At 50.5% G+C, this 20,330-nt stretch overlaps 6 protein-coding genes across 6 annotated transcripts; 3 read left to right on the top strand and 3 right to left on the bottom strand.

Moving 5' to 3' along the window:
* On the top strand, positions 1-888 carry H6S33_006870 (uncharacterized protein; the record flags this gene model as incomplete). Its single annotated transcript, XM_044838228.1, has 1 exon — positions 1-888. One exon carries the CDS (start codon positions 1-3, stop codon positions 886-888), a length of 888 nt encoding a protein of 295 aa, XP_044689688.1.
* A 2,980-nt stretch (positions 889-3,868) lies between these two features.
* On the bottom strand, positions 3,869-6,907 carry H6S33_006869 (uncharacterized protein; the record flags this gene model as incomplete). Its single annotated transcript, XM_044838227.1, has 1 exon — positions 3,869-6,907. One exon carries the CDS (start codon positions 6,905-6,907, stop codon positions 3,869-3,871), a length of 3,039 nt encoding a protein of 1,012 aa, XP_044689687.1.
* Positions 6,908-7,431: 524 nt separating this feature from the next.
* On the top strand, positions 7,432-9,890 carry H6S33_006868 (uncharacterized protein; the record flags this gene model as incomplete). The annotated part of the gene is made up of 3 exons (XM_044838226.1): positions 7,432-7,569; positions 7,619-9,375; positions 9,446-9,890. 3 exons carry the CDS (start codon positions 7,432-7,434, stop codon positions 9,888-9,890), a joined length of 2,340 nt encoding a protein of 779 aa, XP_044689686.1.
* A 2,009-nt stretch (positions 9,891-11,899) lies between these two features.
* On the top strand, positions 11,900-14,474 carry H6S33_006867 (uncharacterized protein; the record flags this gene model as incomplete). Its single annotated transcript, XM_044838225.1, has 4 exons — positions 11,900-13,039; positions 13,090-13,312; positions 13,377-13,864; positions 14,241-14,474. The coding sequence occupies 4 exons, from the start codon at positions 11,900-11,902 to the stop codon at positions 14,472-14,474; spliced, it is 2,085 nt and encodes a 694-aa protein (XP_044689685.1).
* A 2,311-nt stretch (positions 14,475-16,785) lies between these two features.
* H6S33_006866 (uncharacterized protein) lies at positions 16,786-18,441 on the bottom strand (the record flags this gene model as incomplete). Its single annotated transcript, XM_044838224.1, has 1 exon — positions 16,786-18,441. The coding sequence occupies one exon, from the start codon at positions 18,439-18,441 to the stop codon at positions 16,786-16,788; it is 1,656 nt and encodes a 551-aa protein (XP_044689684.1).
* A 639-nt stretch (positions 18,442-19,080) lies between these two features.
* Positions 19,081-20,277, bottom strand: H6S33_006865 (uncharacterized protein; the record flags this gene model as incomplete). Its single annotated transcript, XM_044838223.1, has 2 exons — positions 19,081-19,767; positions 19,843-20,277. The coding sequence occupies 2 exons, from the start codon at positions 20,275-20,277 to the stop codon at positions 19,081-19,083; spliced, it is 1,122 nt and encodes a 373-aa protein (XP_044689683.1).
* Positions 20,278-20,330: the final 53 nt, after the last annotated feature.

Raw genomic sequence — 20,330 nt, 5'->3', positions numbered from 1 at the left:
ATGGTATCTGACCGAGGAACACAATTTGTTGGGGAATTCTGGAGGTCCCTTTGCAATCGTTTGGAAATATCGCCAAAGTTCTCTACAGCATTTCACCCCCAGACGGACGGACAAACGGAAAGAATTAATGCTGTGATGGAACAATATCTTCGAAGTTATGTTTCTTATCAACAGGACGATTGGGTTCGATGGTTGCCAATGGCCGAGTTTGCAACAAACAACCATGCTTCTGAAACGACGAGAATTTCTCCATTTTATGCCAACTCGGGGAGGAATCCAAGAATGACTTTTGGTCCCTTGGAACATGGTAGGACGATAGCGGAGGATCAGGCTAACAGTATTGCAAGGAAGATGAAGGATATATTAGATTTCCTAAAGGATGAACTATTTCGAGCGCAAAGAATTCAGGAAGAATCGGCCAATATACGTCGAACCCCAGCACCTCACTATCGTGTGGGGGATAAAGTTTTCTTATCGACCCACCATGTCCTTACCAAACGACCGTCGAAGAAACTCGATTGGAAGCGTATTGGGCCGTATGCCATTAAGCGAATCGTTAATCCCTATGCCTACGAGCTGGAACTTCCCCGGTCTATGAAGGTTCATCCCGTATTCCATGTCTCTTTATTGTCATCTGCAGCAAATGATGCTTTACCAGGACAACAACAGTTACCACCACCGCCGGTCGAAGTTGAAGGACAGGAGGAGTGGGAAGTCGAGGATATTTTGGATTCCAGGGATCGTTGGGGAAGATTTGAATACTTGGTTAAGTATGCCGGTTATTATGAAGCTTCGTGGCAGCCATTGTCGGATGTCGAACATTCGCCCGATATTGTCAAACGATTTCACAAACGATATCCATGGAAGCCTAAGCCTACCAGGAGGTAGGCCTTAGAGGGGGGAGTGGTCTGTAACGGCAGCTAGATGGGTTGGCTATTTGAGTTGTCTGTGTATAAGGGAGAAGGATTATGCAGTGTGGTTGGGTTTAGTGAAGCGGGTTTCTATTATGTTCTTTCTGTTTCTGTTACGCGAGGGTATGAGTCAGTATTGGGATAGGGTATGGATATATAAGGGGGGCGTTGTCTTGTGATTTCTTGTTTCTCTTTCTTTTCCTTTTCTCTTTATGCAACCTCTGTACTTCACAGTTACGAATACTATTCGGTTCGCGCTACGTCATAGGGTTTACCCGGTATACTAGACCAGGTACAACCATCTATAGTCCATAGTCCACAGTCTCCATTCTCGCCTTAGGTATACCCTTCGGCCCCATAGTCCATAGTCCACGAACCTCCTACGTCCACGTCTTCGCCTCGGTTGTATTCCTTGGCTTTATAGTTCCTACGCCCATAGTCCCCGTTACAGTCTTTGTAACACCTGCAGCCTTGGTTGCCACATAACTGGAGCCTACAAGAATGAGCTGCCGTTTAGATGTAAGCTTAATTATTGCTGTAGAGCTTTTGCTTATTGTAGACTTCCCTGTCCTAGTCCCTGCCACTATCGGTGGACTTGTAATGCTCACAAGATACAGAGTATCAATTGGCAATGAGAGCTTCACTCTAGCCAGCCTTCTAATCACTGGGATGACATAGACTTGGCAGGTATTGCTCCGATGAATAGATCCCCTTCCTAGCGCTCAGAATGTAGTTACTCTAACAGCTGGTAGCTAACCACACTGCCGGTACTTGCATATCAATTTGTAACTGGCTTCTAACAATAACTCTCACCATGCACCCAGGCCCTGTATGTACTCATACACGAGACAGTTGAAATGGGCCCTGTGTGTACTCATACACCAGACAGTTGAAATGGCTCCATTACAAATTCTTGTCCCGAATTCTATACTTACATTATAAAATGACAGAAACAAAACATTGGAGACTGGAAGGTTAAAAAAACTAATAAATGAGAGTACCGAAAATGTAAATCATGATTGGACTCCTGAAATACAAACATTAATAATATACAAAATGGACGACTATTATTGAAATGAACATATGCAAAAAATCAAAATGAAAATCATTATAGTTACAATTTAATTGGAAGATCGCAAAGTAAAAACTGATCATATTTGATTCTCTCCAATTACAATTCTGGCAACTAATAGAAGCAATCAAAGTTTGGTTTCTGTATCTGAAATCGTGCAATCCTGACCTATTTGATTATTCCAATGAGCCTTGTCATGGTCGTGGTAGGGAAATTGATTATATAGTAATTTTTAATTTAAATTCTAACCTTGAAATAAATGTATTCGGTGACGGCAATATGTTGGGTAGGCATTAACTGTTGCCTCATTAGAACTCATTGCTTCTAGCTATACTTGTTGTTATGAATCATTTCAGAATTGACATTAGGGACTGGAAAGATTAATTGACTAAGCAACAGCTCAGCGGTAAATACAGGGGTAGTAGTAGGCATAGGAATAGTAGTGCCAGTGGTTCTGCGATCTAAATAATTCATCTTGAAACTGGAAACTGCACCATTAACTAAAGCAGGTACAATAGTCAGATCAGGCAAATTGGTGGTAGCAGGGGCAGGTGACACAGCAAGCGAAGGAATTAATATAGTAAAATTACGACATTTGAATACTGTAGTCAGCAAATCTGGATCCGTTACCTACTCTCTCTCCCTATTCCCTTCCTGCCACTTTTTATGCTGTCGAAAGCTTCAAAATATTCAATAGCGTAGATTGGAAAGTTGAATATAGAGACGGCAAATTCAGCAATAGAGTTGAAATAATGAAATTAAACTTGGAGATAGAGACAACAAAATTCAAAATAGAGATGGGAAAGTTGTTAATATAGACAGCAAAGCTGGAGATTGAGTTCAAATAGATTAGAAAAACAAAGAGACAGAAACGGCAAACTCGTCGATAAAGTACATATAAAATATATAAACTCAGCGATGAAAATATCAAAGTCGATTATAGAATTAATATAGAGAAGCTAAACTCGGAGATAGCGTGAATAAAATTAGAAATTTTTAAGATTTCCATTATATTTGTTAAATTTGTAGTTAGTTATTACAAACTTCAAAATTATTTTAATCAAACCAAAAATTCAGCTTCATATAAAGATTATGTATCTGAAAAATTGAATAAAGAAACAATAATAGAATTCTCATATTGTATTTAGAAATTATCTACAAACTAACTGTTTATCGCTAGCATTATATAATCAAGAAAACAATCTGTTACTATTTCGAAACCTCTTGTCTTGTATGTCCAAATTTTCTTTTAAAGTTTTTAGTAACATCAGCAAAAAATGGGTTTCCCCAAGACGAATTCCGGCACCCAGATGCCCAAATTCGTCTTTTGCCCCCAAGACCTCGTCTTTTGGCTCTGGGATCTCGTCGTATGTCCCGCTATTTTTGGCCGCCCGTCATTCGACCACAAAACGTTGTCCATTCAGAGCTCCAATTACGAAACCGGTCGTGCGACCTCATTAGCTCGTCTTTTGAATCAATCTATCCTACGCTCGTCTTATGCCAAATGTCCCTGTCTTCACTACCCGTCAAAAGACGAAGATGGCTCAATTGGGAAATCTTCGTCATTTGACTCGGACATAATTCTGTCCAAAATCCAAGTCCAATAATCACTTCGTCTAAAATACAAACTCTAATGACCCCCGGGCCCGTCTAATACCTTCCACCTAATATGTACAATACAATCTAGTGCGTCGAATATCCACTGTTTAACATGTCTAAGGACTCCCGCCTAATTCCCGTTTGTCTTCCCCGTTCGTCATAATCCCCCCTGCCCAAAACCTATCGTCAGAAGTCCACCTGTCTAAAGTCTCTTGTCTGGTGTTCATGTCGTCAGTATCATTATAAAAAACTCAGTCCAAAGTCCCGTCTTACTTCAGTAAATTGATCAGTATGTCGATAGATCGATCGTACTATTGATAAACCATCTATTGTTCGTAGATGACGTCGTCTCAGGCACCAAATGAGCGGCGTCCAAAATGCTTTTTATGTTTACTACCCATATATCGTCAGGAGAGCTTGAGCAGCGTGATACCCTTATTAGCCCGTGGTCGACATTGGGGTTTCCATTGAAGTCCGGCTTCAATGGTTGTATCGCAGCCAGAAGTCTGGCCCCCCTTCGTCTTGGGTCCCTGAGCTTAAAGACCGCAAGCAGCCTTGCTGGGCATAAACCCTGCAAAGCGTCCAGGTCAGCCAGCTTTTGACGAAACCAGACCCAGTCGTTGCGCGCGTTTCCCCGTCTATAACCTGACGTTCCCGTCGTACGAAGTGTGTGAATTGTCCTCTCGTCGCCCTCGCCGTGCAAAAGGACGGGTACGTTGAGCTGTTTGAATGTGTTTACCCGCCAGCTATCGATGTCTTCGGGCATATCTTCGTATCCAAGACATAGCTCCCTCCTGAAATACCGCCGGATGTAATACCCCAGTCTCTTTGTAGCACCTGCGATATCTACACTACCGACATTTGTTAATTTGACCGGGCATTTGACCCACCTCTTCTCCACCCTGGTGTCGCTTGGTAAATAGACCAATGGCGCGATATCCTGCGCTTGAAACGCCGGGTCGTCCTGAGGGTCTCTAAGATCCCGTCTTGCAGCTTGCATCCTCCTCCTCAGACGTGGCTCTAAGACGTCGAGATTGCCGACAAGCTCAGTGGTCGAAAAACCGTCCCGGGCAATTTGTAGAAGATTTAATTCGCAAATGGAAAACGTATAATCACGGTTAAACGTCCGAAGTATCTGCATTGCGGGATCGACGCGATTGCTCCGACGATACGGTATTTTGATCTGATCCCTGTGGGCTGACTCGCAAGACTCCGTCGAATAGTCCGGAATATTGCCGTATTGACGAATGTGCTCTGCGAAATGGCCCATGAGGTGTATTTTGGGGAAGTTGAAGTGGGATTCTGCTCGCAAGATCTCGTCGGTTTCCGCCTGGAGATTTAGCCTTTGGTCTGCGATAACCCTTCGTCTTTGGCCTAAAGAGTCGTTTAGGCCTGCTAACTCGACGTCGTATTCCCCGCGCAATTCCCTCCGTCGTTCCGCCACAAGTCTGTCAGTCTCTCTAGTCGCGCGATATTTCCTGAAGATATCCTTCGTCCTATGGAAAGCCTTTAGGTAATTATCCAACATGTCTATCGTCAGCTCGTTATGAGAACGATGCTGGGCGACTAGTGCCCAGTCGACCAATGCCCGGACGCATTGAAAGGCTTTCTTGAATGGCTCTGCCTGGGCAGATGACGGATTCCTGAGGGCAGACGCCAGGGCTGGTAAGATTATTTTCTGAAAATTACGCATCTCCTTCCCTTGCCATTGACTGACCGCTTGATAAGGCTTCGTCGGTGGGGTAAATCCAGGGTAAGGTGGCATGCGCGTCCATATGGCGTTGAATTCATCCAAACGACCATGTTCCTTCAGGAAGTCTTCCAGCCACTCCATAAGATGTTTCAGGATTCCCAAGTATACCACGTGGAGCATGTCTTGCTTATGGAGGTCGTAGGCTTGTACGAAGGGGAGATTCCAGAAAGGGTTGTACAGAGGTCGTAAACCACGAGAATCGAACCACTTAGTCAGCGTCTTCAGCTCCCGCCTTTCGTCTCTCGTCGGATTCTCCAGTACCTTCAGCGCCCTGTACTGACGATACATTCTCTTGTATTCGTCCTGATCACGAGGGTAGGTCTTGAGCGGTTCGGCTTCGTATTCGCCCAGTCTATTGACGGGTATCTCGCACTTGGGGCACAAGTTGAACTTGGTATTCAGAATATTGCAGCTCTCCATGTGGTCCGAAAGCCATGCCGTCAGAATCGGCCAACAACGTCTCTCGTACCCGTCTGAGCAGCCCATTAAGACGCCGAGCCTTTGGTCAAAGTGCAGCAGAGGCTCCAGTATAACTGACATGACTCTCCTCAGCGTCTCCGCCGCCCAGGACCGGAGTCTCCCCTTTGACGTCGCGTCGCCAATTATCTTAGGAGGTATTGGCAATAGTGCGAGTAGCAAATGCGCCTTGGTCGACGGCTTGGATCGTACTTTTCCCGGTATATTGCCTATCGTCATATATATCGGCCAGGTCTTCTTGTCTCCGGAGAAGTTTGTCAGATGCGTGACGTCGGAGCTGCAGATAATCGGGACAATCGTGGCCCCGGTAGGAAGTCTTTCCTGCATATTCCACCACCAGTCCGCTGTATGCATCTCGGAATAGAGTTGATATCCGTCCGCGTCGTAAACCCTCTCCGGCCGATAAACCATGCTCGACTTGTAGCAACGTTGACCCAAGAGATACCTCGCGCATTCGACCGGATTCCTGTAATATAAGTCGGTCGTTCTTCCAAAGCCGTCCCCGACGGTCCCGTATTGAAAGTTAGGTGGGGAGCCCGTCATTTTGTCGAGCTGGTTCTGGAAAGTATAAGCGGACTGAAAGGAACGCTCGTTCTTTGTCGTCTTGTGCAACCCCTCATTGAAGTAGGCGTCAATTGATGTAGAGGTCAGCTTGTGCTCGATAAAGAAACGAGCCAATCTCCATTCCGCCGCGTCTTTGAATGGTGCCCAGGGCTTCCAATTCTCTTCCATATAGTCCCGATAGCCCTGGACCCGACCTAGTCTTTGTCCACTGTTGGGTAGGTATGCTGTGGCCCTTTGATTATCGTCAGCTTGCTCTGAGATCGGGGGGGCGATCGCCGCAGGGCCATCGTCGTCGGAGTCAGGGTCAAAGTCGGATTCCGCCTCAGAGTCGGCTTCTGAGTCTGTAGAATCGTCCGAGCCATCAATTACCAGAGTAAGCGTACCAGGCCCGGCGTCTGGCAGCGTAGTTTCGTCTTCTAAACGCTCGTCCTCAGGCGCATCGTCACCGCCATGATGCCGGTAAATATGTCTTGCAAGATGTCCCGCGCGACGGTAATACCTTGGGCACAGGGGGCAAGGTGTGGATGACATCCGCTTTCTTGATCAGTCGTGATGGTCTTTTGGCTTGTCGTGCGCGTCTTTTGCTTCGTCGTATGCCTCATTCTCGCGTTCACTGGCACTGGTATCGAGTGGGTTTATACTGCTGGAATTCTGACTGAGCAAAATGACCACTGTAGCACAGACCGACGATCGTTTCCCCGGGGTCGTCAGCCTCGAGCCAAGCTTTGCCAAGCACATGCGACCTGACATCATTCATCACAACGTCGTCTGACCTCACCACCAACAGTTGCAAACCTCCGTCAAAGCACTCGTGTTGGTTCATTCATTAACCTAATCCGGCGACGATGAGCCTTTGTTTGTCGTCCCCTGCCTTGTGTATATGGTTAGGCGTTACGAGTTGCCGATTCCAGCACACCCTCACGATGGTAATTCGCACAGTCTTTGTTCTATATAAGGGTCTAAATACCCCGTTGTTTCCCCGGAGTCTATCCTCCTGAAGGCATCCACCAACGGTCAACCGTCTTTTGACCACCTTCCTAACGCAACTGACTACAATGGTGGGAACTCGGTCGGGTAAGAACAAGTCGGCATTAGCCCAAGCGGGAATGTCATCTCCGAAGAAAAGAATGGAATGGGCCGATAAGGAGGGCCCCTGGGTTTTGTCGATTAGCAGAGCAGCGTGCATAGCAGAGGTAAGATTTCTATCAAGTCCTATATCTCTCGCCCTCTGACGCCCGCCAGGGGTATGCGAAAAAGAGCAAATTTACTGGCGCCGAAGTTAAGTCCTTGCTCGGCATTACGCCGGCCCAATGGAGGAACATGTTCGAAGCTGTGCACGACTACTTTGTCGAGAATGCGATTGCCAGCAGAACTATGGCAACAGACGAGCAATGGGACGAGGCCGTGAGACTCCTGCTCAGTTATCCGCCCTGGAATAAATTCAGACGCCTGCTTCAACAGCCGGAGGAAGATTGCACCTTACAAGGGGCCTTGATCAAAGTCTGTGTGAGCAGTACACTCCAAGATCTTGCCGAACGTAAGTCTGCTGAGGATAGAGAGAAGTTCTCTGAGGCACTCAAAGAGAAGGAGCGTGCGGCGAAGTCAGCGAAGGCGAAAGCAGCGAAGAAGAAGGAGACCAAGGGGAAGGCGACCGACACAAAAGGCAAGGGCAAGCAGCGCGAGACGGCGCCAACTCGCAGTTCGACAAAGAGGAGCAAGCAGGCCCAGGCGCCTCTGCCCGACGACGAGGACGAGGTCTACCCTGACATTGACGAATTTGCCTCGTCGGAAGACGAAGCGGAGAAGCCGAGGGACAAGGCAGACATCGGAGATGAGACGGACGACGAAGAGACACCCGAGGAAGCCGACGAGCACTTCTCGGCGAAGACCCGGAAGGTCGAAAGGGCACCATATCTTACTGATCGGCCTATCGGCATTTCGCATTGTTTCCCCTCCAAATACCGCTTTGAGCGACTCGGAGGGGCGAAGTTGGGACTACGTCAGAAGCCTTGGGAAATGCCTAATTGGACTCCAAGAACCTTTGGTGGGCATCCCTACCTGACGTTTAGTTCACTTCCCGGTCCGTATCTATCGGAGGTCGTGAGGATGGTCAGGGGGGTACAACTAGACCCTGAAACCCGCGGCGGTGCTTCTGACTTGCCACACCCCGCGATACGCCATTTGGTCGGGTCTCTTGTCCTCGACGAGGAGTTTTCCAAGACCGCGTCAGGTCAATATCGTGTCTACCGGCCGTTACCTGAACAGGTCATCTTCCTACAGTCGGACAAAGATGTCAGAGTATGGCTCAATGCTTGTAAAGTTGCACCGCGACTGAGACTATTGGTGGTTTATAATGAGCGCGATAAAAACGCCAGGCAGACTCCACCGCCGCTGTCATTCCCCTACTTTCACGTTGACTGGGAGGTGCTGATGGACAATCAGTTGCGGATTGACCGGAGAGCGTCGGGCATCAAGGCCGAGGAGACAGGAACTCGTTGGGGGAAACTGACGAAGAGGAAGAGAAGTGAGATTGTGGAGGTGAGCGACGACGACGACGACGACGACGCTGACGACGACGCCGACGACGACGCCGACGACGACAACGAAGGCGAGGGTGAAGGTGGAGGGTCGAGTTCCCGTAAAAAGCCCAGAGGAGAGAACGCCGGAGAGGGCAGCTCGAGCAAGGCGGGCCCGAAAGGCAAGGCAGAGGGTAGCTCGAGCAAGGCGGCCCAGAAAGACGACGATGACGTCGACGACGAGGAAGAAGAAGAGGAGGAGGACGAGGAAGAAGAGGAGGAAGAAGAGGAGGAGGAGGCCCCAAGGAGAAAGAAGACAAAGACACCCGGACTCAAGACGCCGGCCAAGACGCCGCCATCAAAGACACCCGGGCCCAAGACGCCGGCCAAGACGCCGCCATCAAAGACATCCGGCCCGAAGACCCCGGCCAAAACACCTGCTCAGACTACTGCTGCCGAGCGAGGAGTGAAAAGGTCGAGAGCGTAAGTTGGACTAAATTCCGTACCAGTAGTATAGTTTCTCCTAATGCGGCTAATGCGGTCAATACGTTAGACACCATCTGTTCGATGAGCCTGCTGAGAGCCCGCCCTATGAGGGTGAGCAGGGGGAAGAGCAAGGGGACTTAATACCAGAGTACGAAAGCCGGGCCACTGGTTCACAAGCTGACAGCGCTCTGGAGTCTGAAAGAACTACGCAAGATGAGATGCCCGGCGAAGAGCCTGCCGGGGAAGGTAGTTACGTTGATGGTGGCCCTGATGGGGGTATTCCTCCCGGCGGGCGCGGGGACGAGTCAATCGATATGGAAGTGGGTTACCTTACCGATGCATCGACCAGTTCGATTGAAGTGGCTAAGCTCCAAACAATTCCCCGTCTTCCCCAGTCCCCCCACCCCCAAATCTCCCCTCCCCCCACTATCATCAACCTCCCCGACATCCCTGCGAAGGGCTGGACTTCCGTCTCTCGTCCTGCGACTCGAAAGAAACTTCGTTTCGAGTAGCACTGGTTGATAGTAGGTTGCACGCTCCAGTCACCTGCTCGTGAGTTTTCTGACCCTAGTCGCAACCTTTAGCTTTTGACGGTTGTGGTTCTCGTCTTTTTGTCGGCCTATCTTTTATGGCGTTATTTTTTAGCCTCTTTGGCGGTTGTTGCGATATGTTTGGTCTATCTGTTTTGGGTGGTTTGACAGTTGTCCTGGTCATCTTTTGGGATTAGTCTTATCTATTTTGGTCTTTTGGGGTTAGTCTTATCTTTATTGGGTCTTTTGGGGGTTAGTCTTATCTATTTTGGGTCTTTTGGGGTTAGTCTTATCTTTATTGGGTCTTTTGGGGGTTAGTCTTATCTCGTTCGGGTTATTTGACGGGGGTCCTTTTGGTTTAGGGTTAGTGATATCTGTTAGGGTCTTTTGGCGCAGCATGTGAGGTGAGTTAGGTCTTTCGATGCTGGTTGGGGTCGTTATAGATTCGTCTGATCATTAGTAGTATACTGTTATTAGGAGCGTCACTCGACCGAATACAATACAGTGATGAGTATGTTGAGCAAAAAGACGTAGCCGACGCCAAGCAAGTGCTTAGTCATCTGACAATCCAAGTCGCGTCCGACCTCATCTCCTCTCCTCTATCCAATCTGAAGGCGAGTACACAATCTCTGTTGCTCGCTTGGCCTATGACGACTCTAGTAAACGGACTGGATCGACGGAACACAAATAGCAGTAAAGCCCGGACAGGAAGGGTGCGGAATCGAAGCCTTTTTCGTCTCCTGCCATTGCCCACCCTCCGGGAACGCGAGCTTGCTGGGGACGCCAACTCGGACTTGAGAGGGTTTTGACTTGACCGCCCTCGACTACCCACATACGATTTAGTGAAACGGCGTGAATCTGTATTATGGTGGAGTTGAGGCTAACCCTTGGATTTTAGGTTTTCTACTAGCATGGCGACTGAATGTCCGTCGTTTGTCTTCGCGTCGTTGGCCTATATCTATCGGTCGGTGTACGTTTCGAATCAGACCTCAGTAATCTGACCAGAAGGCGAGTAAACAATCTTTGTTGCTCGTTTAGCCCATATGACTCTAGTCGCGTGGACCGTTTGATTAGCTGTATAATACCCATGCCAAAAAGCAGTAAAGCCCGGACAGGAAGGGTGCGGGATCGAAGCCTTTTTCATCTCCTGCCATTGCCCACCCTCCGGGAAGGCGAGCTTGCTGGGATCACGAAATACCAAGGGTATTGCGTCGGGGGGATGGGACGACTCCGTTCGAAAAGCTGTATACCCATGCCATTAAGCAGTCGAGCCCGGACAGGGTGATGCGGGAATGAAACTATCGGTCGGAATGACCGCTGCCTGCCAGTCACCCTTGCAGACGAGCTTCTAGAAGACGAGCTTGCTGGGACGCCAGCGTTAGTCACGCGACTGAAACCGACGGATCACGAAATACCAAGGGTATTGCGTCGGGGGGATGGGACGACTCCGTTCGAAAAGCTGTATACCCATGCCATTAAGCAGTCGAGCTCGGACAGAGTGATGCGGGAATGAAACTATCGGTCGGAATGACCGCTGCCTGCCAGTCACTCTTCCAGGAGACGAGCTTCTACCAAGACGAGCCCGGACAGGGTGATGCGGGAATGAAACTATCGGTCGGAATGACCGCTGCCTGCCAGTCACCCTTCCAGGAGATGAGCTTCTAGAAGACAAGCTTGCTGGGGACGCCAGACTCGGACTTGAGAGGGTTTTGACTTGACCGCCCTCGACTACCCGCACACGATTTAGTGGAACGGCGTGAATCTGTATTATGGTGGACATATTTAGGCTAAACCTTGGATTCCAGGAGCTCGGAACAAATCGCGGGACATATCTCCTAGCGTCGTTTGCCTCTAGCTATTGGTCCGTGTACGGATCAATGACATCACGGCAGAAGTTGCCCTCCGAGTCATCTCCCCACTCCCCCTTCCCAAAACTCTCTTATAAAGTTGGTACGTTGCACTGCCCATGCTACCGACAGACATCCTTGACAATGCCTCAGCGAGAGAGTCAGTTTCATTTGTCTAACTCCTCCCGTCCCTCGCAAAACACCTACAGAGAAACTTCCTCCCGTCGGAACACCAGGTCGTTTAGCAGGGACAGACGACCGACCACCCAAAGACATGTACGATCTTCACAAGAGATTCCAAGCACCTTTCCACATGACTCAGCCAGACGATTGCCTACGAGATCGTCACAGGCGCGAGGACAAGAAACGGAGTCTGAAGACGATGTCTCCGAATACGGGGACCCATCAGAAAGAGCTTCACAGATTGATTTACAGCTTCATGGCGAGATGTATTTGACAAAAGACGGGAGAGTCAATGCCCGACAACCTACGAGCCCGCCACTCTCAAGCCTACCACCCCAGGAGTCTCAATTTCAGCAATCCTCGTCGAGGGATACGTTACCGTCGGCCGCACGAAATAGAGAATCTGACGCGAACCAGCCGCATGACACTTTTTATGCCTCCCCCGGGCGTGGTAATAGGTCTCCTACCCGTCGAAACGCCCTAACTAGTCAGACACATACTCACTCCGGTCATCAAGATTCTGAGTCTATTAGAACATCGTCGGGGGGGACCCGCCCCGAAGCCCGTCGTCAACTTTCTGAGCTTTCTAGACCGGCGTCGATAAGAGCCCCTTCCGAAGTCGTCAGGAGTACAGATTATGCTAGTGGCAGCGGCGGTGGGTATTCTGGAGAGTCGTCGTCACAAAATCTACTAGCGCCGGTAGACCCTACCGATCCCAACAAAACCAGAGCTCTCCGACATCGTAGCTTAGGGCAATTCGACATTGAGCTGAGGACTCTAATCGAAAAAGCTGGGTGGCATCTCACCAAAGAGACACTATTCAAAAACCCGATGCCCTCGGTATTGGAATTGGCGTCCATGGTCAGAAATTCATGGGATTTTGCCAGGGCGGGAACCGACTTTCCAGCGGAGTTGTCGACCGGCGTGTCCGGGCAGGTGAGGTTTTATCATCAACGGACTCGTTCACACATGATGGAGAAGGCAAAGGCGGTAATCGCGTTATATTACGGCCTAGCCGGCATGACCGGCGAGCAAGCAAAAGCCCGTGTCGATTACCTCCTGACAGATGACCGTTTCAATTGTGATCCCACTCATTACGAGGTATATCCACTGTTCGTCCAGGGGCACAGATTTGGTACTAATGTCTTTAGCCCGCGCAATGGCATTTCGCCGCACCTCAAATACCGCGTTTTATCGTCTACGCCTACTATAAGACCAATCGTGGGATTGCCGTCAACCATCCGGAATTTGAGAGTTGTATCAACCCGTCTTTTATCTGCCTGGTTTCTACTGTACTTTACCATGCGCTGAGAGTCCACGTAATTGGAGGCAGCAACTGGAAGAATGGTGTCTTCAATAAGGACTATTGCGGCGGTGAGCACCCCGTCTTTCATCTGGTCAGGTTATCGACGGGTATCATTATTGACGGTGGTGCTAGTAATTTTCGAGAGGCACATGCGCACATGGAAGAGGTCCTTCCCCGACGATGAGACGTCAAATCTAGTACTGAAGGGGATTCGACACGAGATATTGAAACGGATTAAGAGGACAAACTGCTGCAGGATTACCGCTACGGAGAGCAGGGAGGCAATTATTGACCCTGGAGTAGGCAGCTTTTTGGAGGGTCTCCGATCCAAGCTCAGTACGGAGACTGACGACGACGATATGGGGTCCGACGAGGCAGGCGACCCGCCGTTTGACGATGACGACGGGGAGGAGGGCAATGTCACTCCACCTACAGTCGGGGACTACGTAGTCGATACAGAAAGCCAGATAGATGGGACTATTAGAACAATTACCGGGATTAATGTAAATATTGAAAACGACGTAGAGAGAGATGTCAGTATGACGCAGGGCGGAGAAGAGCGCTCGGGAGAAGTGGTCAGAAGACGGAGAGGGAGACCGCGCAGGAGCAAAGTACAAAGGGTCAGATAGCTCTCACCTAAATAGACGAACTAGCTAGAGCGAGGGGCGTCAAAAGACAATGAATCAATAGACAGTATCACCTAAAGAAAATTCAAACGTAGAATCAAGGGACGGAAAGACGAAGAGTTTAGACCAAAAGACGAGATATAGTTGCCGTAAGACGAGATGTGCGAATGAAAGGACGAAGAGTGTGAACCAAAAGATGGGATAGCTGTCGGAAGGCGCAGATTAGTGAAAAAGGACGATATAAACTGTCAAGAGACAGAGAGTGCGAGCGGAAAGACGATATGTAGTGGTCGAGATAGGCAGGTTGAGGACATAAGTCGGCCAATATGACGTAGGTAATTAGACTAAAGGCGAGGTGACGAGGGCGTAGGACGACTTCCATAGACCAAGATGCGAGCATAATGGTAGAGGGGCTACCTCCTATGTCCAGAAGACGAGCTCGTCTTTAGACGTCGTGACGACGTCTTTGAGGGATAGGAGAAGGTTTTCGTCTTTAGCCTTCGCGACGTCGTCGGTTGCCCAAGAGACGCAGGGCTCTCGTCGCGGGGCACCCAGGTGTCGGTATGCAGGTAAGAAATCGCTTTGTGTCGTCTGGAGCGTCTAGGGCGTCTGGGGCGCCCAGGCGTCACAAGACGAGACTTCATTTTTTGCTGATGAATGTTTTATAAAATATCAAAGCTTATTAGTTTATTCTTTGGTATCTTTTATTTTTAAAGTTTTGATTATCTATTCTTGTTCCCATAAGTGTCTATTATAATTTCATTATTATATCATGAAGATTTTTTTGAAACATTGAATTCTTACTCACTATGAATTCTTTAATCCTCTCATAAACCATACCAGTCAAGGTTGTTACCATTTTTATAGAGCTTTTATTATTGCCGGTGATTATCTCGACAGTTAAATTTATATTAGTAATGGTATTGACAGCGGCTTAATTGAAACCGGCTGACAAATTCAACATTTTATCAAAAGTACTATCTGTACAATCACTGAAGGAAATTTGATAAACCTATCAACAGCTCGAACTTTAACTTTTTCGAAAGGAACAGCCAAACTTATGTGTAATAGTTACAAAAACCGTTTAAAATCAAAACTGATGCTTACTGCACAAACCAAATGGAAATAATAATCAGAAATTCTATTTTAAAGGGTACAATAATGAATCTGATAATGGACCCATATAATTGATTTCATGAGGGAATTGAATACAGGATCCAATTTACATTTGAAGAGGATGTAGTGATTATGGTTAGATGTTTCTCCAGTTTTGATGTTCTGTCTATAGCGACCTCAACGTTTGAAAGATTAATTTTTCACTGCATGGCGACTTTCACTATTACTAACATATTTACTATTCAAACAATTCTCAGAACCTCCAAACTACCTCTCAAGCACCCGAAATAATTATCCTCTCACCTTACTATATCAGGCCCCTCAACCGGTCTACCCGACTGCAAAATACAAATGAAACCAGCCAATGTCTTTTTTTGCTCGGGATCGTAAAATATCACTCGAGAATAAATCCTCCCAGGAAAAATACTTATCCACCCTGAAAGCTCCCCGTGCAGAACACCGTACTAGGCGTAGCTGTGGTACTGCCAATATCTCAGAATCTGAGATCTGGCGGGTATACGAACCGACTAATTCCAAAGGATTATGACATTCGCTGTACCAGGGCAGAGTACGGCCCGTTGGTGAAATTGGAACAGGGGTTAGGTTGCTCTCCTCTTTTTAAACAGCACAGGCAAATGTCTTCTGTCCACTTCGCCCTCCAGATACGCTCCGATACCGAGAAACCATGACCATTCTCCGCCAGCACGCATCCACCGTCTCCCACCAGGCAAGACCCAGACGCCGGCGCAATCCAAACTGCAGCCCCACAGCACCCTCCCCCCCACCAGCTCAGGAGGGCCTGGCCTCATGACCGTGAACGGCGGCACGACCCCGCACGCACCAACAACTCCACTCAGCAACGAGGTCGGTCCCCCCGCCAAGCCAAACGAGTGACACCCTGTGATGCACCCCCGTACCCAACCCCTAACTCTCCCCGCCATTCTACCCAACGCCACAACCACCACAGGTATGCTCCCCAGTGTACCGGCGGAGCTATAACAGTGCATACGGAACACCCTCCCGAGATCCACATCGACATACCCACGACCACCACCACCGCACTACCTCAAACGACGAGCAATACCGTCCCACAACCGCCCCCCCACCTACCCACAAGACCAGAAAGCGCGATTCCCAACAACAGCAAACCAAAACACTGCCGGCCGAAGTCTTGGATCGCATGCTAATATTTGCGCGCCAGCGAGCGCTATCTCGATATCGCTGCTTGCCTTTTTAATCCGGCCAGGATATGGACCAAGTACGAAGGTACGTCACCTGTGTTTGTACCATTCGCTCCCCCTAGCAAGGGACCTGGTCTAAGGACGGGGCATGCCACTGGCCACTACTCCCCGTTAGCAGCGGATGGTTCTGACCACTCTATCCGGAATTCCTCCAATTGGCAGACTTTGAAAGATCACTGCTGTAGTGGGGAATGCTAGCTCATCGCCGATGCAAGCTGTATCCTGATAAAATTCACACCTAGTGTACAGAGATCCGAGTGTTATCCTTGATGGCATCTTATGGCCCCGGCGGTGTGAGAGACTTTCTGGAATAAAAAGATCCATCACATCTGATAGACAGCACTCTTCCTTCACTCAATTCGAACGTCAACACCACAGGAGACGAAATCTCTTCATTGCAATTGATTAACCACAGTCCTACAGTTGAAACACAGCATCAAACAAACAATCAACGCAATTGTCTACTCCACATATACCGGGCTCCTCAGCCATCCTCGGCCCCCCCTTACACCACAAACATAAACACACTACAAACACAAACACAACCCCCTCCACCGTTTACCTCAACACCTCCCCCTCCACCCCTCTCCCACCACCAACAACCGGAATCCCCGGCGACGGCAACCTCAAAAACGGCACAGTCACCCCATCCTGCCGATCATTACCCCACGCCGCCTGGGGCTCCAGAGGCCCCCAAACCCTCCTCCTCACAATACCCGTATAATCCAACTCCGGCGGCGTGAGCCACGTGTATTTCGTAAACAGCTGCGCCGTCTGCCTACGCTTCAGATACTCCTCCCGAGCGGCAGCGATCCGCGTGATGTGAACTCTGGGCGCAGAATCAATGCCACTAGGATCAGCAGGTACTGCGAGGTTGCGCAGGTAGTCGTTCTGCATGTCGGTGGTCTGCCCGGTGTTTGTGCCGGGCGGCGTGACGGGCTCAGAAGGAGAAGAAGATGATTCCGATTCTGGTGCTGGTGCTTCTGCCTCTTGTTGGCTTGAACGCTGCTGTACTGGCCGTTCCCACCTATCGCAGTAGTGCGTCACTGATCTTCTGTCCCGGTCCTCCTCTTCTTCCTCACCCTCGTCCTCAAGGATGCCGTCCAGACTCTGATTCCAGGTCGGTCCGCAGGCGTCCGTGAGCCTGACCTGGGGTTCGTCGCTGCGGGAGCGGTCAATCTCTCCCATGAGCTCACTCCACTCGGCCTCCACGTCCTGGGACGTTTCTACAGTGCCGCCGATTATATTTAAGGACCTTAACCGCTCAACCTCCTGGAACGACTGCGAAAGATTCTGGATCCGCTGCTGTAGAATATCGAGGGTACTCAAAGCGATAGGATCACCATCATGAAGGGCGTCCTCCGGACCAAATGGGATACCGTCTGTGTAGCTCTCGCTCTCCCCTTTGAATTCGTAGTCATAGAGATCGTCGTCGTTGTCGTCGTCGTCGTTGTCGTCAGATCTCGGGGAATGGCCACCACCCCCAAAAGAATCATCATGATCCTCATCACCACCACCAAAACCATTGCTACCGTGGTGCTCCTCCTCCTCCTCCTCCTCCTCCTCCTCATTAGAATCTGACTCCTCACTGTCCTCACTGTCCTCGCTGCCCCCGTTGTCCTCGTCGTCCTCCTCGTCCTGAGAACTACCACGCCCATCCTCACTCCCCGCCATACTCCCCCTCCCACTCGACTCCAAATCCTCACGATCACTCGCATCCTCCACCGGCCCATACTGCACCATCTCCCATCTCGGCGGCGGCACCACCCCCCACAAATACGGCCCATCACTCCGCGGAGACACGATCCTCCTCGGGACCGTCCAAAAGCCGTCCAACGGCGCCGCCGCCAACAGCCGATGCGGCAGCGGCTGCAGCCGCCACATCCGCTGCGCGAGCCTGCGGAAAAGGGTGATATGGGTGTCGCTGGAGATGTAGGCGATGTTGAGGTAGTTGCATGCCTCCCTGAGGCGCCTGAGCGATGCTTCCGCGGGCACGAAGAAGTGGACGCGGTGAGTGGCGGGCTGGTTGGAGAGGGCGCGGTACCGGGGGTTGCGTTGGAGGCGGGGAGGGGCGGAGGTGGCGCGGCGGGTGCGGAGGGTGAGGCCGGGGGTGGGCGGCGGGGGCGGGAGAAAGCGGGTGCCGGGGACGGGGACGGGGGTGGGGATGTGGGTGGATATGATCAGGTCGTAGATGGGGATGGTGTAGTAGGACATCTTTGCGTGTGTGTCTGGTGCTGCAGAGGTTTGGCAGCGGCGGGGAGGTTTAGCAGCTGGCTGGTGGGAGAACAGGTTATATGGCTGGAGGAAGACACGGTGTAGCTCCTGTCTACAGATCTGTCGTGAGCCTTATCAGGTGCTGTGTCTGCACATATTCTGGCCTCTCACAATACGGCCACGGTTACTGCCACCACGCGGCACAGCCTCCTCTTCGTAAAGCTGGTCTGTAGAACATGCTCTAGACAGTGGTATCCTGATGCTGTGATATTCTTGTTCCTAGAATCCCGCCAGATCACCGACTTAACACCTTGCCATTCATTGTCAAACGAGTACAAAATCCTTCGTAGTGGCGGTAGTAACACCTAGAGATATGGCTAAAGACCTTTGTGGGACTGGGCCTCCTTGTCTATTGCCGCTGGTACCTAAACAAGTCTCGTGAGACAGCATAAGGATAATTCAATCTCTCCATGAAAGGAACCATAGTGGACCTTTTCTGGCAACTCTCATGTATCGATAGAAGCATCAAATCTTTATTGAAATGCCGAGACACACTATAGAACTGTCAACTTTTATATATACATAAAACAAAAGAAAAAAAGGAACGCCCAAACTCCAAGAAGAAGGAAGCTCCCGCGTCTAACTTAAGTGAATCCCCTCCTTATTGAAGCCATACAGCAGCTTCAAAAAGTCCGCCTCATCACACTTCCCCGCCCTCTTCTCCCCCAGCTCCGTCTCCTCCAACACCTTCTCCACCTTCCTCTTGACAATCTCCGCGACCTTGCCCTTCCCCTTCCTGCTCTTCTTAACCAGCACCTTCTTCACATCCCCCATCCCCTCCTCATCCACCTCCATCTCCTCCACCTCCTCCTCGCCCCCCACCCCGCCATCCCCCATCTCCACATCCCCCTCCCCCCCCTCCTCCAGCGGCACCCCCACCGTCGCACACCACGTCCTATAATTCCTCTCCACCATCCCCATCACCGCACTACTCTTAAACCCCGCCGCAATGGTCTTATTCTTCCGCACAAACACCACCCTCAGCAGCCCATCCCACTCATCGTACGACACGGCCGGGCGCGGGCTCTTGATCTCGAGCTTGATGACCGACGACTCGACCTGCGGCGGCGGCTTGAAGTTGTTCTTGCCGACCTTCATGATGTGCGTGCATTTCGCCCACATCTGCGCGTTGACGCTGAGGCGGCAGTAGAGGGCGTCGCCGGGGCGCGCCACGAGCCGCAGCGCGAACTCGCGCTGGAACATGAGCACGCAGGTGCGGGGCGCGGGGGAGAGCGCGAGGAGCTTGAACACTAGGGGGGAGGAAATCTATCCGTCCGCCAAGAACCACGATCAGCACCACCCCCCCCCAAATCACACCCAGAGAGAGAGAGGGAGACAAACCTGATACGGCGTATTACTGATACACACATCAAAATACGGCAGCTCCGTCTTGATGCAATCGCCCAGCACGACCTCCAGCCTCTTCTGCTCGGGCCGTCCCTGGACACGCTTCGTCAGCTCCGCGGCCATCCTCGGATCCATCTCGACAGCCACCACGCGGCGCGCCTGCTCCAGTATCTTGACCGTGAGATTCCCCGTTCCCGGGCCGACTTCGAGCACAATGTCGCTCTGCTTGAGGCCGGCCTTGTCGACGATGGCCTGCGCGACGCCCGGGTTCTTCAGGATGTGCTGGCCGAGGCCCGTGTTCATCTTGAAGACGTTGTTGACGGCCTTTGTGGCAGCGGCCTTTGCGGAGGGGGTGGGTGGGGCAGGGCGGGCGTAGGGGCCCGCTGAGGTGGGGGTGGGGGTGGGGTGGGATTTGCGGGCTTTGGGCATTGCGGTTGTGGGTTGTCGGTTTCTGTGTGGTGTGGTGATAGGTGGGGATATGT

This window comes from Morchella sextelata (assembly GCF_020137385.1).
Source record: "Morchella sextelata strain SCLS chromosome Unknown scls_21, whole genome shotgun sequence".
Classification (NCBI taxonomy): domain Eukaryota; kingdom Fungi; phylum Ascomycota; class Pezizomycetes; order Pezizales; family Morchellaceae; genus Morchella; species Morchella sextelata.
This window is presented reverse-complemented; position numbering and strand designations above follow the sequence as displayed.